The 14252-nt window shown below is 31.1% G+C and overlaps 1 protein-coding gene across 1 annotated transcript in view; it reads left to right on the top strand.

Moving 5' to 3' along the window:
• LOC129795900 (uncharacterized) overlaps positions 1 to 10851 on the top strand; it is a 33585-nt gene extending 22734 nt beyond the window's left edge. The window contains exons 3-6 of the mRNA XM_055837447.1: positions 1492 to 1866; positions 1947 to 2055; positions 2498 to 2679; positions 6983 to 10851. Of these exons, the coding sequence (XP_055693422.1) occupies positions 1492 to 1866; positions 1947 to 2055; positions 2498 to 2679; positions 6983 to 7086 (770 nt within the window). The 3' untranslated portion in view covers positions 7087 to 10851. The remainder of the gene's footprint in view (positions 1 to 1491; positions 1867 to 1946; positions 2056 to 2497; positions 2680 to 6982) is intronic.
• The last annotated feature ends 3401 nt before the right edge of the window (positions 10852 to 14252 follow it).

Raw genomic sequence — 14252 nt, 5'->3', positions numbered from 1 at the left:
ATAGAGGAACAAAAGATCTACATAGGGGAAAATATACACATACATATCGCGTGGGGTAGATTCATTGGAAAAATTTCTCCCGGAAATACCTCCCACAACCAATTTATTCTCTTTCTGTGCAAAATGCTCCCTGCCAAGCTTTTTTCACATCTGATTGCTATGCGGGAAGCTATGCAGAAAAAAAAGCTTTGGCGCTTGTTGGAAAAATCACTTTATCTATTTTGATGTCACCAAAAATTTCGCTCAACTTAATTTGAGAGAGAATTTCAGGAAAAATCATTAGGAGATGAAGGATTAATTCCTAGCCATAGAGGTTTATTTTGAATAATGTTTTAAAAGGAATTTTTGTATGAGTTTATGTATTCAATTAAAAAAAACTTCAAGGTTGGAATTTAAAGTTCAAATTTATGAAAAATATTTCATCGTTTTTTCGTTTTCAATATGAGAAATTTAATTCATTTGCGACTGCTTGAAACACGAAACATTGAAACATTCGGTCTTTGTATCGCGATATTTATACCGAAGATGTTTCTAGAGGACATTTTTCAGACAAAGAAAAAGTTTTTTGGCCTATTTTAGACAAATTTAACGTAGGTACCATTTGAAACTTAGAATAATAAATAAATTTATTTAAATTCTACGTGAAAGGGTTAAAAAAGACTGTGCTGATGTCGGATTGACGTCCGGCTCAAATAAGAAAAGGGGAAGGTTAAAAAAATTAACAATAATTGTATTTATTAAAAAAGTATTAAAATAAAGTAAAAGAGTTCATATTTGAACCACCCTCTCTTATTCTCAGTGTTTGTAAATGATAGTTAATTAAAAAATTTTAAAATAAATTTTTCAAAAATTATTTATAGATTATATTATTAGTATACTTTATGGTGGTTGATTATAATTACATATATTATGTACTTAAAACCACTTAAAACTCAATTTATGCGATTTAATTGAATTTAATGGATATGAAGCAATTAAGCAAATTATATTTCCAAAGAAATATTTCACGTGGAATTTGATAAAAATTAAATAATTTTCCAGAGAAATGTTTATCCATTAGATCGATAGATATCGAACTTTTGCGAGAATTTTGCTTTTGTCAATACATTTTATTCAATTTTCACAATTATTAAAAAAATATAATAAATATACTTGAAAATAACCAGGAATATTCTACAATTTATTATGATAAAGAAACGATTATTTGGATCCATAATTTGGCCTTTAAACAGTTCAAAATTTTGCATTTGGGGGTTTGTTTGATTTTCCCTTCTCATATATTCCTTTATCCTCAAAATGGTTTAATTTTCGGTCAGTTCATTTTCCCTTTGATAAGAGTTTTCGCATGATGTTGAGCGGAAAATGGGGACAATATGCTCAAAATATCATGTAGCCTGTACCAACCTATACATATATGTAATGAGTCTTTTGTCTGCGTGAAATTCAATCACACTAATATTCCTTTTATGTGGTTTGTTGCTGTCATTTCAGGTGGGGGTACAGGTGTAAAAATTAAGGAATTAAGTGTCCCACCAACGTATGTGCTTGACGAGGAACCCAATGCCGTCCGGCAGCCACTAATCCTTGACTGTGAGTACGAAGTGGATCCAGGAGAATCGGGTTTTGTGCTCAAATGGTTGCGAAATGAGCAGCCTGTTTATCAATGGATACCCGGCTCAAAGCCCTTCCCTTTGTCCTTCCTGCGTGGGCGTGTGGACACAAAGTACGAGGCTTCTGTGCAATCTGATTCAAAGCATCGTGCTGTTGCCATCATAAGGCCTCAATGGAATATGTCGGGCGAGTATGCTTGCTCCGTTCAGACGTTTCAGTCTCAAGATAGAAAATCCGCTCATCTTCTTATAGTTGGTACGTTCACCATGAGCCTGGTTTTTTCTTCACCAAAATAATTGCAAATTCAATTTTATTTTTCTCCCTCACTCTCGTAGTACCCGATAAGGACTTTCAATTGAGCTACAATTGCTGTGATGATGAGAATTTTATCGTGGTGGAGTGCTCAACGCTGAAGGTCTTCCCGGAGCCATCGTTAACGCTCACGTAAGTATAACCCACCTTCTCTTCAGTTTGTAACACAATTTGGCAAATCGTTTACGTTGAAATGATCTAATAGAGGGTTTGCAAAAAACGTTTTTATTATACCGAGCTTAGTTTGCTGAATTTCTTCGTGAGGCAACATTTCCGTTTAAAGTTATTTTTAAAAGTTTAAATGTCTCTAAAATCTTGGATTTAACTTAATAAATTTTAGTACCTTTAACAGCCATTTAAATTCGCATTTATTGAAACTTAAAATAATGCTCTTCTTTAACATTTTGCAACATTTTTATCTATGAACCCTAAAATGAATGAGAAAATTTAATTGAAAATCCCGCACAGGTTGTAATTTTTTTTTCATTTCAATAAATGGTTTTTCATTAAAATTTATTGACAATTTTGTACGTACAGTAGATTAACCCTGCACCGTGTCTAATGTATTTTACAGGGTGAACGACATGCTCGTTGATACGGGTACGGAGAAGAAGAGACGCAAGGAGGATGGAATGTACGAATCAATTCTCACTTGGAGAGTACCAAAGTCCCATTTGGATCCACCGGTCACCTTCAACTGTGCCCTAACAATTCCTGGGACAAATTACACTGCACGACGAGAGACCATTTACTACGGTGAGTTACAATTTATGCAGCGAATTTCAAATGGGGATTTTTGGGGATCTCATTATATGTACAATAGGGGTGAAAGGATTAGAAAATCGAAGTGAATTTATGCATTCACAGGGAAATTCTGCTTCATCTTAAGCCCTAAAATTGATTGTATGTTTCCTCGCTTAAGTTCACGTTAAATTGTTAGGGGGGCGTGGCCTAAGTCTGACACTGTTTGATTTTTTTTCAATAAATAAGAAAGATTTATCTTCTCCTCTTATGAATACTTCTCTAGCTTTTAACTAAAAAAAAACATTTCAAAGCCTTTGTTTGTAAAAAAAAAAAGAATTTTAAAGATACAATAGTATACTTATAGATTAACTAGAATGATGGACGTAGTCAGAATTTTTTTCAAGGGAGTGCTTTTAGAAAACAAAAGAGGGTTAAAAAAGTAATGACATAGAATTCGAGGTTTGTGAAGATTAGGATTTATTGAACAAAAATTAATAATTGTAGCATTTATGTTAATTTTTTTTTAATGGTTGACGTACCTTTTCTAACGTTTGATGTTTTCTTTCTGTCAATGATCGAAACTTTGGAAGTGTTTACCGTTTTTTTCAAAACTTTGTTGATTTGATTTTTGTTGGTTTTATTTTTCTAAAGTTTGATTTTTTCAAACTTTTAACATTTGTTCAAACTCTTAACATTTTTTTTAAATTATTAAAATCGATTCTAACTTTTGACGTTTATTCTAAAGTTTGATGTTTCTTTTAAAACTCCTGACACTTATTCTAATTTTGTATGTTTGTTTTAGCTTTTGACATTTCTTTTCAAACCTTGGAGATTAATTCTAATGTGTTGGGTCTTTTCCAACTTTTGACACTTATTTTCTAACTCTTGATTTTTTCTTTAGATGCTGAACGTTTCTTTCCAACCATTTGGCATTTATTTTTTGACGTTTGACATTTATTTTCTAACTCTTGACATTAATTCTAACTTTTCGATGTTTATTTTTACGTTTCACCGATTTTTAATGTTTGACAATATCCTTTTGAAATTTTCAATCTGTGTAGAAACATGCTTAATTTTTAGACTAAAATAATATCTTTTGACCTCTAAAATAAAGAAAAAGGAAAAAACTAACCTACCTTAACTTTCGGAGTGTTAATAGACACTCATGCACCCTCTTTTTCTATGTCACTAGTGAGAATAAAATAAATCAAGTGCCAATAAAGGTCTAATTTTCATCATACTCCCCTATAAAATACATAAATTTGTTATTCACAACGGCAAAAAAAAACATTTGAATCGCAATCCTAATTAAATAATTCAATTAATTTTTTTCTGTACGCAAATAACAAAAAAAAAATGCTCAATATTTATCCATATCATGGGGCAATTCAATTTTTTTTTATAAATACTATAATATTGTCATTGAGCATAAAAAATACAATAAAAATTTTATTGGTTTGACTGTTGTATTGATATTGACGTTGAATTTTTCTATCTGATGTTTTTGGGAAATGCGAAAAATTGCCGGGGATGGATTTAGGTGGAGGAATTTGAGTACATACATATATGGTGAAATTCGTGGCCTCGACATGTTCCAATTTATTCAAATTGCATTGTCTTGATGGGAACTAAATTGAATTCCTTGCAGCGACAATTTAAAGAACAAACACTACTAATTGGCAAGTCACGCAAATCACATTTTGCAAGAACATTGCGCTTATAAGGTGAAATGTTTCGCGTATATGCAGATTGATGGGTGTTGGGGAGGGGGGCGGGAGTACGTTATATGTGTTTTGGGTGTATGAGAAACCTTCTCATCCAACTCGAATTTTCTTTTATTCACCTCACCTAAGCGAGATCATTGAATCCACCCCATGAATCAATTTTCAACAAATGGTGGTATTGCTCGTTTTTTTTCTTTCTCCTTTCCATGGCAAAATGCTTGATGTTTTGGGAATAAATTCAGCGGCATTTTAAGCGTGAAAGGAATAAGCAATATAAAAACCTGCGGCGGCGGGGGTGGAGGTGATATCGATTGCCTCTGGGGAGGGATTTACGTAAAAATCCATTGGGACTTTTTTTTCATCCCCAACATACAGCCATGGGGACAGAAACAGTGAAATTGAGGGATGTGTTTAGATGAAGAGAAGAAAAAAAGAAGAAAAGTTGTTTGCAAGTAAAAGAACACCCAATATGGAGGATTTCTTTTTGAGAATCCACATTTTTTTTTTTCATAGCAAGTAGAGAGAGGATTTTGTGGGTTTTCTTCGAATGCTCAGTGAGGTGGGTTTTATGAGTTTTCTCGGTTGTGTAAATAAATATCTGCGAAGCTCCACTTACATCCGGATCTGCTACACACAAGCGGGGAAATGGGAGAAATTTTGCAACAATTTATTCCTATTATTTCATGCCAAGGATGTTTTTGGCGCACAAGCTTTCCTCTGGATCACATACTCCCAATTTGTAGTCTTTAAATATCATTTATCTCTATCTTTGACTTATTTATTTTTTGGGGTGTTATTGATTCAAACATGTTGAGAATTTCATTAGAAGAAATTACATTTTCCGGATTTTTTTTTAAATTTTGAGTTATGTTAAAGAGGAAGATGGTAAAGAATGGAGTGAAAACAAAATGATGTTAATACAACAAAATATACCTGAATGATTTATTCAAAAGTATCAAATTTGTGAGAAATGTCACAAAATAAATCTTTCAAATAAATATTTTGGTCTTTTGAATGTGACCTTTCAAATGAACAATATTTTCCAAAGAAATTAGACAATTTTTGGAATTGGGAATTTTAGTAGAAAGAAGAACAATTGTAACGAAAATTTATCTGACAAAATAGTAAAAGTAATCAGTTACTTTTTTTTGAAATAATTAAAGTGAATTATTCAAAATAATAGAAGTTATCAATGAAAAAGATAGAAGATAAGAACATTGTTCCAATCACTTAAAGCGACAGAAATTCTCTTAGTTAAGAGAATAAATGTTAATCATTCAAAAGAGCTTTCATTCATCCAATCAAAAGAAAAAAGAACTGAATCTTTCAGTAAAAATAAAAAAAATAGTTAAAGTAAACAATCATTAAAAAATTTAGTTAAAAAGGTCAGTCAGTTGGAACAAGAGAAAACTTTAAAAATTAATTAGTAAAAATAATATAATCTTACCAGTTAAAAATATAGAAGTGATTCAGTTAAAAAAAAACAAAATTAAATTAGTCAAAAGAACAGAAGGGCATCAATCAAAATAATTAAAGTAAATCAGTCATAATAACCGAATTTTATCAGTCGAAACAAATAAAGTTAAAGAAGTGAAAGGATAAAATTTACTCTAGTCAGGAAAACAGAACTCAATTCATTTAATTTAAAATTAAATTAAAACAAGTTAATCAATCAAAATAATACAAGTTAATCCGTCAAAATTAAAAGCAAATCAATCACTTAAAATAATGGAATTATTTTAATTAATTCGAAATACATACATTGGTACAGTAGAATAATCAAAATTAATTTGTCAAAACTGTCAAAAACAAAACAAAGTATGAGATCATCAGGATAGTCAATCACTAACCGCAATTGCTACCGTCTGAAATAAATTACCTAGGTACCTAGGTAGTCTAGGCTAGGTACTATACTCTTAGAATAAAGGTTCTTGTACGATAGTTTCCTAAGACCCCTTTTTCAAGCATCCATCACCCTTGATAGCTACATTTCTTTCAGATACTTCCAAAGAACGCCTAAAAATAGGCATTACCCCAAATTTCGTTTCAAATTACCTCCACTGATATAAAATTAATTTAATAACCGTGCAAAATTGTAAATCAATTAGAGGGAGCTGCCTCAGTAGAAGCTTCTTGTGTTGGCTTTAATGTGATTGGGTGCGAATGTTTCGTACCAAAATCATTTAATTAAGTCTCCACGCAACAATGAGCTCACAGCAAACGAACTTCTCTATGCCAAAGTGATTAGAGAGGCAACAAATTGGTGGTTTTGGTGCGTCTTTTTGGGGCACACACCAAGGCGAAATCATTTATCTCTTAGTGTGTGTGGGGGGGTGAAGATGTGTCAAAAATCTCCTTTCACAGGAGCACCCTTCGAAATTCTATCCATGGCGCGCTCTTGAGAGACTGAAAGTCATGCTTTCCACACAGATTTAAATTAATTGACGCTTTGGATGGGTCGCAGAGGAGGAGTGGAGGATGGGGGATGGGGGTGTAAACCACGAGGCAGCCTTTTTGTGTGAAAGAGATCCCCAAAGCTTTTTTTCTGCCCCTATAAAAGCTGTGAAAATAAATTTGTGTCTCCCTTGTAGCTGGATCACCAACATCATCTGTTGATGCTCTCCTGCCGTTGCTGTGGTGCCTCCTTCTTGGCATCTTAATTAATCATCTCCTCCGGGAGCGTCAACTTGTGTAAGTGACAGCAAGAATGCTCCACTTGGCAGCCACTTTTTTGGGGCGGACAGTGCAACAATATATATATGAGGGATGCCCTTAATGTGGAAAAGTTCATCCATCGCACTTTTCCACCGCCAAAGCTCAAGAGTGGAGTTGACATGTTACCCACCCGAAGGACGACGAGTGAAACTCTATGTGACAGATAAGTTATAGTGAATGTTATTAAAGGATAAAAAATTAAGGATGTTAACTAAATGTAAATAATATTTAAAAAAAAATTAACTGACCAAAAAAATATTGGAGGGAAAAATGAAAAAAATCATCAATGGAAATCTCTGTTTTTGGTGGTTGAGCTTTATTTTTTTCTGCAAAAAAGAAAGCTTTGTTTTTGTTTTTCCACGAAAGAAATAATATTTTAATATTGTATTTATTTTCATTCATATGGAAATTGTTTTTTTTTTATTTTTGGAGATGGTAGCTTAATATTTTTCATTATTAAACTTGCAATGTGACCAATATAAAGTATTTTATGCACAGAAAATGAGAATTTTTTGCGCATTTTACAAATTCATTTTTATTTCTTGGAAGGGTTCATTTTTCACAAAATCATTTGATAAATTCTTTTTTAGGTCCAGAAAAATTTTCTTCATTTCATAATACAAAATAGGAACTTATTTACGTCACAACGTCGCGTAAACATGCGTAATCTTATCATTTTTAGATCGATTTTTCTACCGTCTTGAAGATTTAAAATTTGCATCACCCATATACATAGCAAGAGAAAAAATATTTGAGAATAAATAAAAGAGTCATTAAATGTACTAAATGGAAATAGATGTTGAGTAAACATTTAAAAATAAGATATTCACATTGAACTGAAACATTATAGCGATCTTATAAATTAAAACAAAATATTTTTTTCAAAAATCATATTCTTCAAACAATTTTTTTAAATCTTATTTTTCTCGGGCTAAAGAATCCTTAAAAAATGATTTTGGTTCTAAATAACAGACAGTAATGGGAAAAGCAAAGCATCAACACGTCCGAAAGTGAACGAAAAAAGGAACTAATGAAAAAAATTAGCTATAGTTTTAGTGATAAATTGAAAGAATATGAAAAGTATTTAGCTTTCACACGTCTACGAGTGAAAACTAAAAGAGAAAAAAATCTACAATTATGGCCTTTTTACCTGAAGAAGATTTTGTCGAAAGAAATAATTTTCTCTCCAAAATTAAAACCAAAAATTTGTAAAATAATAGGTTATGTATTAAATTGGAAAAAAAAAAATTGAAAATTGTACATTGGCATATTTCTATATATTGTTGAATTTTATCTAATAAGTGAGAAAAACGTGAAAATAAAGTAAACGAAGGACTAACGAAAAAAAAGTTAAGAAAATTCGCGAAAAATGCTATTTGCATTTTTTTTAATTTTCTTTTTAATTTTTTTTTAAAGAATTCTATCGTTCCTAATTCTTCTGTTAGAAAAAATCGCAAATAAATAATTAAAATATATCTGATTTTAATTATTTATTCGATAAATGTAAACGATTTCATTATAATTAACAAAAAAATAAAACAAATAATTACAATAACTAATTAAACACAATTCATCGATACTTAAAAAATGAATTTATAAATAAAATTTAAATTGCTTTTGGGGAAACACCGTTGGTGTATCATGCTTTAAAAATCACCCATTTAACAATTTCTCTCTGTTTACTCTCAATGGTGTTAATGTAAATTTTATTTTAAATTCATCCAGTGAATGTTATTGAAATTTATGCTACAACTTTTTTTTGTTTAATAATTTGTTTGTGTACAATATATTTCGCCCCAGTGTCAATACCATCGAAAATAAAAACGAGTTGAAAAGTATTGAAAAGCGATTGCGAGATATGCTCGTGCCAGAGATTAGTAATGTGGGTAATTTTATTTTGCATTGTGTGGTTTTGATTGTTAAGAAATCCATCCAAGATCAAGTGATAAAAAAGATATTTTTCATATAAAATCGAATAGTTTTAAATCAATTTTAATAATTTTTTTTTTAATTTAAATTTTTCTCTTTATGCTGAAGTATTTGGGGGCTATCGGGATACACTGCAATGTGAGGGCATTTTAAAAAATTTAAAAATGTCTGTATCAAATTCTCATTAAGGGAGAAGGACTCAAAAATCTATCAATTCCTATACTAGAACATCCATTGTAGGTATCACTTGTGATTAGACTCTGATATGAAATGAAAAACCGTTCTATATAATTTTTCTACAAGTTTCTCTCTGCTTTTGTGTGTAAAAACATTGTTTAATTCAGGAGTTTTTCGGGAATTATTGTCAAACACATATACACAAAAATGTAGAAAAGTTTTAAGGAAATAATGAATAGAAAAATTTCATTTTATATCAGAATTTAACCACTGTATTGCTGACGGCAATAACTATGTGGACTGTATGGGCTATTGTTCTATATATTTCAGTCAATGTAGGTGGGATCTATGCAGGAGGGTGGGCGGTGGTTGAAGATCTATAAAGAATTTTACAAAGGGTTTAAAATTATCTCTAAACTATCCTAACAAATGTCTTCTTACATTTTTCTCGACTGAGCTTCTTCGAACTCCCTTATTTCCACCTTTCCGGACGTATTCTATTTTCTCTTTAATTCCTGTTCAACAAAATATATAAATGAATTTCCCTTCCTGTTTCTACTTAACCTCACTTTTACCTGGGCGATTTTCCTACTCCTTTTCAGCGGGTATTTGTCGTCTTCCGCTATATCCTACCTACAAAATACAATCTATAAGAATTCTTCTTTTGATTTCATATAAATTTAACAACTTACGGCTATTTTTACTCTGATAATTCCTTTTTTTCCTCGCGATAATTTCAACAAGTTTTTCCTCTGGCTATTTCATCACAAAAATGGCTATTTTCGCCCAGGCCTAGTTTGTTCTAAATTCAAATTCAAACTTCTACCGTTAACATTTCTAACACTCTGGCTGCTTCTTCATTATTCTTCAGATATATAAAACTTAGAGTTATTTTAAACGGTCAAAAATCATTTAAAAAAATTCCTTTTAGTTGGCCTTGGATGGATTTTAAACAATTCCAAATAATCAATGATAAATATAGTAAATAGCTCATAAATTTCTAATGAAGAGCTAATAAATTGTGAGAGGATGGAAAATTGACGTGGATCCTCCATTAAAATACAGAGAAAGAAAAAAAGCTACATACCATATTAAATTTGATGGCTAATTTGCATAAAACACACTGTTCTGTGTAGATGAAAAAAAAAACTGAATGAAAATTTTGTCGAGAGGATTATGCGATGCGCGATGGTGATGCGAAAACATAGGAATAATATAGTAATATAAATATAGTGAAAAAAATATTTATGATAAAATTATGGAGATGTGATATTTTGTGTTTCTGCATCATTGAACCACAATTGGAATTTATCGGAGCATTGCAAAAATATGCAGTGTGATAACAATGATGGGGATTTTGCATTGATGCATTATATTTGAAAAAAAAAAAAAAACTGATGGTGAATCGCACACAGTAGAATCATTTGCAGATATTTTCATAAAATCATCCCCCATCGAATTATTACTGAATTAAACAAAAAAAAAAGGTTGAATGGTCTCCCGCATGCAGAACTGATTGGCAAGGAGAGGAGGAGAAAAAAATTGTTTATGTCGCTATAGTGGAAGAGAATTATTTGTAAATAAAATATATTTAAATGAGATGATGTAAAATGAAACATAAATTTTCAATGGAAACCCATTGTGCTTTTCTTTTACAACTCTATAAATTCATTTGTGAGCTTTTTTTTTCAGTGCACCCGTAAAGTCTCTTCGATCTCTTCATTCTTCGAGGATTATTTTACATTCGTTCTATAATTGTGGATTCATTGTGAAGGAAAAAAAATATATAAAAAAAAGAATCACTCAATTATCTGCTATTTTTGCATTAAATTTTAACTAAAGATTGGAGTTAAAAAGAAATTTTTTAAAATGTTAAAAAATTAGAAAATTATATAAAGAAATTATCCACAATGTATTTGCAGGCCTGAGGAAGGAGAAATAAATCTCCGAAACGTCGCAGAAGTAATAAAAGAGTATTTTCTAAAGGTCAGATCCCGCGTTTGACTCTCACAACTTTTTCATTTGATATATTTTTTGGTGATTCTTATGATAGATCATTCTTATATTATGTTTCTTTTATTTTAAAGGAGCTTACCTGTTTCTGTATGACTAAAACTCTCATTCCAAAAGGGAATAGGAATAGCAGTAATCTTGTTAGTGAAAGAAGAAAAAGAAGAAATACCGAAAAAATTTTCAGATTTCCCACTTGGTAAATATGTCAAAAATTTGCTCAAAAATATAAACAATGACGTCACAATTGTAATATAAAAAACCTAACAAAAATCATCAATGATGAATTTGTATGAATGCTCTTTTTATTGAAAGAGTCAATGAAAAACAAAGCACTGACGTCATTATTTACATTTTTGCGAAAATCTTTACAGTTTTATTTCAGGAGATTCCAGTGAAAATCGAGAAGTTTTCTCGTATTCTTTTTTTTTTAAATTCTCTATAAGTTTATGCACGCGTACCTCAATTACTTCCTCGCATTTATTTAGCTCATACATATACGAATAAACTCCTTTTGCAATTAAAAAAATTTATGTGTAAATATTTTATTTATTACGGCAAAAATATTTTTTCTTTATTTTTGTTAAATTAAACGTATAATTCGACAGAGTAAAAAAATCTTTAAAAGGAATTTTTCCTTGAAAATCCTTTATAGGGGGTTTTCAGAGAAAAATATGAGTGCCACTTTTTACCCCAATTTCTGCTAAAGTATTTTTTATCCTTCCTATTGTGCTAGTATACAGTTGTGAAATCTCAAAGGGACCGAACCAAAAGGGATTTAATCTTAAATAGATTGTGTTTTGCTTCATTGCATTGCGCCCCTAAAAGCTTTGGCATCCAAGAAGCTTTTAGGGGGATTTCATCACTTTGCCAAACATTTTCAACGAGAACAGTCTGAGGGGTGATTCGCTCCACCTGTTTATTTAGCTTTTGACCCGCCCCTGGGATATTCTCTTTCAATGCCCTCAATGCACAAATGCTCCTAAATCTAACTTTGTTATTTTTTTTTATTATGTTTTAATCCTGGATTTTTTACATAGGTACCTTTTAAACCTTAGAAGGAGGTTGAGAAAGTTTTCAAGACTCTATCACTATAAAGTGAAAGTTCTTCAGCTTTGAGAATCTTCCATTATTGGAAAGGATTTTATCATAAAGCGGTAAATTGTGACTTTCTCGGGGAAGAGCTTGTTGAACTTTTCGATATCATCAAAGAGCTTTTCATGCATAAAGCTTAGTGTGAGAGTTTTGAAGGGGGCGAGAGAGAAAAAAGTTCAAAGCTTAAAGTAAAGTAAGCGATTGTCAGAGAATGCACAAAGCATGCACAAGAAATGCACAAAAGGAATTCTTACGAGAATAGAATATAGTGTTGCTAATACGAAAAAAAAATCTCGAAGGAATTGTTGGATTTGGCGCCAAATGGACGCAAAAAGAAGGTATGTATGTAATGTTAAAAATGGGCGGGAGAGAAAAGTTATTAAAGAACAAGCCGCAGGAAAGGCAGCAAAGTGGTGCAAACCACGCAAATAAAATAAATTTTCTCACACTATAAATAATAGTTATGCTAGCTATGTTGGGAAGGGGGTGTGGTGAACGGGGGAGTAAGCAATTTGAGTTGAAATTTGTCATCATTAGAGGAAGAAGTTTTCTCATTTTCCCTTTCCAAAAAGTAAAGTAAAAAAAAAACTTGTCCGCCACGATAGTTTAGTGTCATGGAAAAACATTTTCCATCATGGTAGCATTAAATTTCTCTATTAAGTAATTCTTCGTCTTCTCCATGTCGCAAAAAGGATGTGCGCTACAGCAAACAGTTGCAAATACACCTTTCCTTGTGAGAATATCTTCCTGGCACACATGGGAAAAAGTTTTCGTATTTCTTTAAACTATATTTTACTTTTTAATTACTTTCTTTCATTAAATTGGAAAATATTTCATATTGAAATCTTTAATGGTTTCCATGTGTCTTAGTTTTCCACAAGGGGTGTTTATCTGTTGAATATTTTGGAATTTTTGGCGAATAATCCGAATACATGAATATTTTCATTTAAATTATCATCTTTTACTAAAAATCGAATTATTTGAAAACGAAAAATTAATTTAATACCTTTTCGGTTTGAATTTACCACTTTTTTAGGGTTGAATTTAGTTCTTCTTGGGCTCGAATTCAATCCCTTTTGGGTTTAAATTAAATATTTTTTAGGCTTTTGCTCGTAAATCTGTGTCTCTTTGAAACTGAAAGCCAAATAATTAGTTTTCCGGCTTAAATTTAGTCATTTAGCGATTTAAATTTATTCATTTTTAGGCTTAAATTTACAACTTTTTGGCTTAAATTAACACTTTTTTTTGGATATAAATTGAATTATTTTTAAGCTTATGCTTCTCAAAATGAGTCATTTGAGGACTAAAAACCAATATTTTAATTTTTTGGATAATAAACTGAATATTCCCGGAGATCTGAATAATATCACAGATAAACACCCCTTGGTTTTCCTGCTAATTATGAGATTCTCGAGATAAAGTGGGGTGAATAGGGTTGGTTTTTGGGCAGAGGATAGTGAAACTTTTTAAACTTATTAACTCTTTTATGACCACTGCGTCATATGCTGTCTCAAATGTGTTTTTTCTCTAAAAAAAATGATTAAATTTCCTTAGAAAGCTTTTTGTAAGTATTTCTCTATTTTAAAATGGCAGGAGAACCTGGCAGCCGTCTTGAAAGTGCCCTAAAATAATTTTCTGCAATATTTTGGATTTTAAAATGAGCTTAAATTTGTGATGTGAAAAATTGATTTTCTATTTTTTTTTTCTTTTTTATTTCCATAAACGTTTCAACCTAAATAATATTTTCTTACCAGTTCCTCGACAAGAACTTTTAATAGCAGAATTGGACGATCAGGATTGCGTGGAATAATCATTAATTCTGCGTTCGTTTTAATTAAACCTTTATTGTTAAAGTTCAATAATTTTCCCACCCCCTTAGGGATGTATATTTACATTCCGATGATGCTCAAAGGGAAGTACATTGGCTTCGGAATA

This window comes from Lutzomyia longipalpis, chromosome 4, assembly GCF_024334085.1.
Source record: "Lutzomyia longipalpis isolate SR_M1_2022 chromosome 4, ASM2433408v1".
Classification (NCBI taxonomy): Eukaryota; Metazoa; Arthropoda; class Insecta; order Diptera; family Psychodidae; genus Lutzomyia; species Lutzomyia longipalpis.
This window is presented reverse-complemented; position numbering and strand designations above follow the sequence as displayed.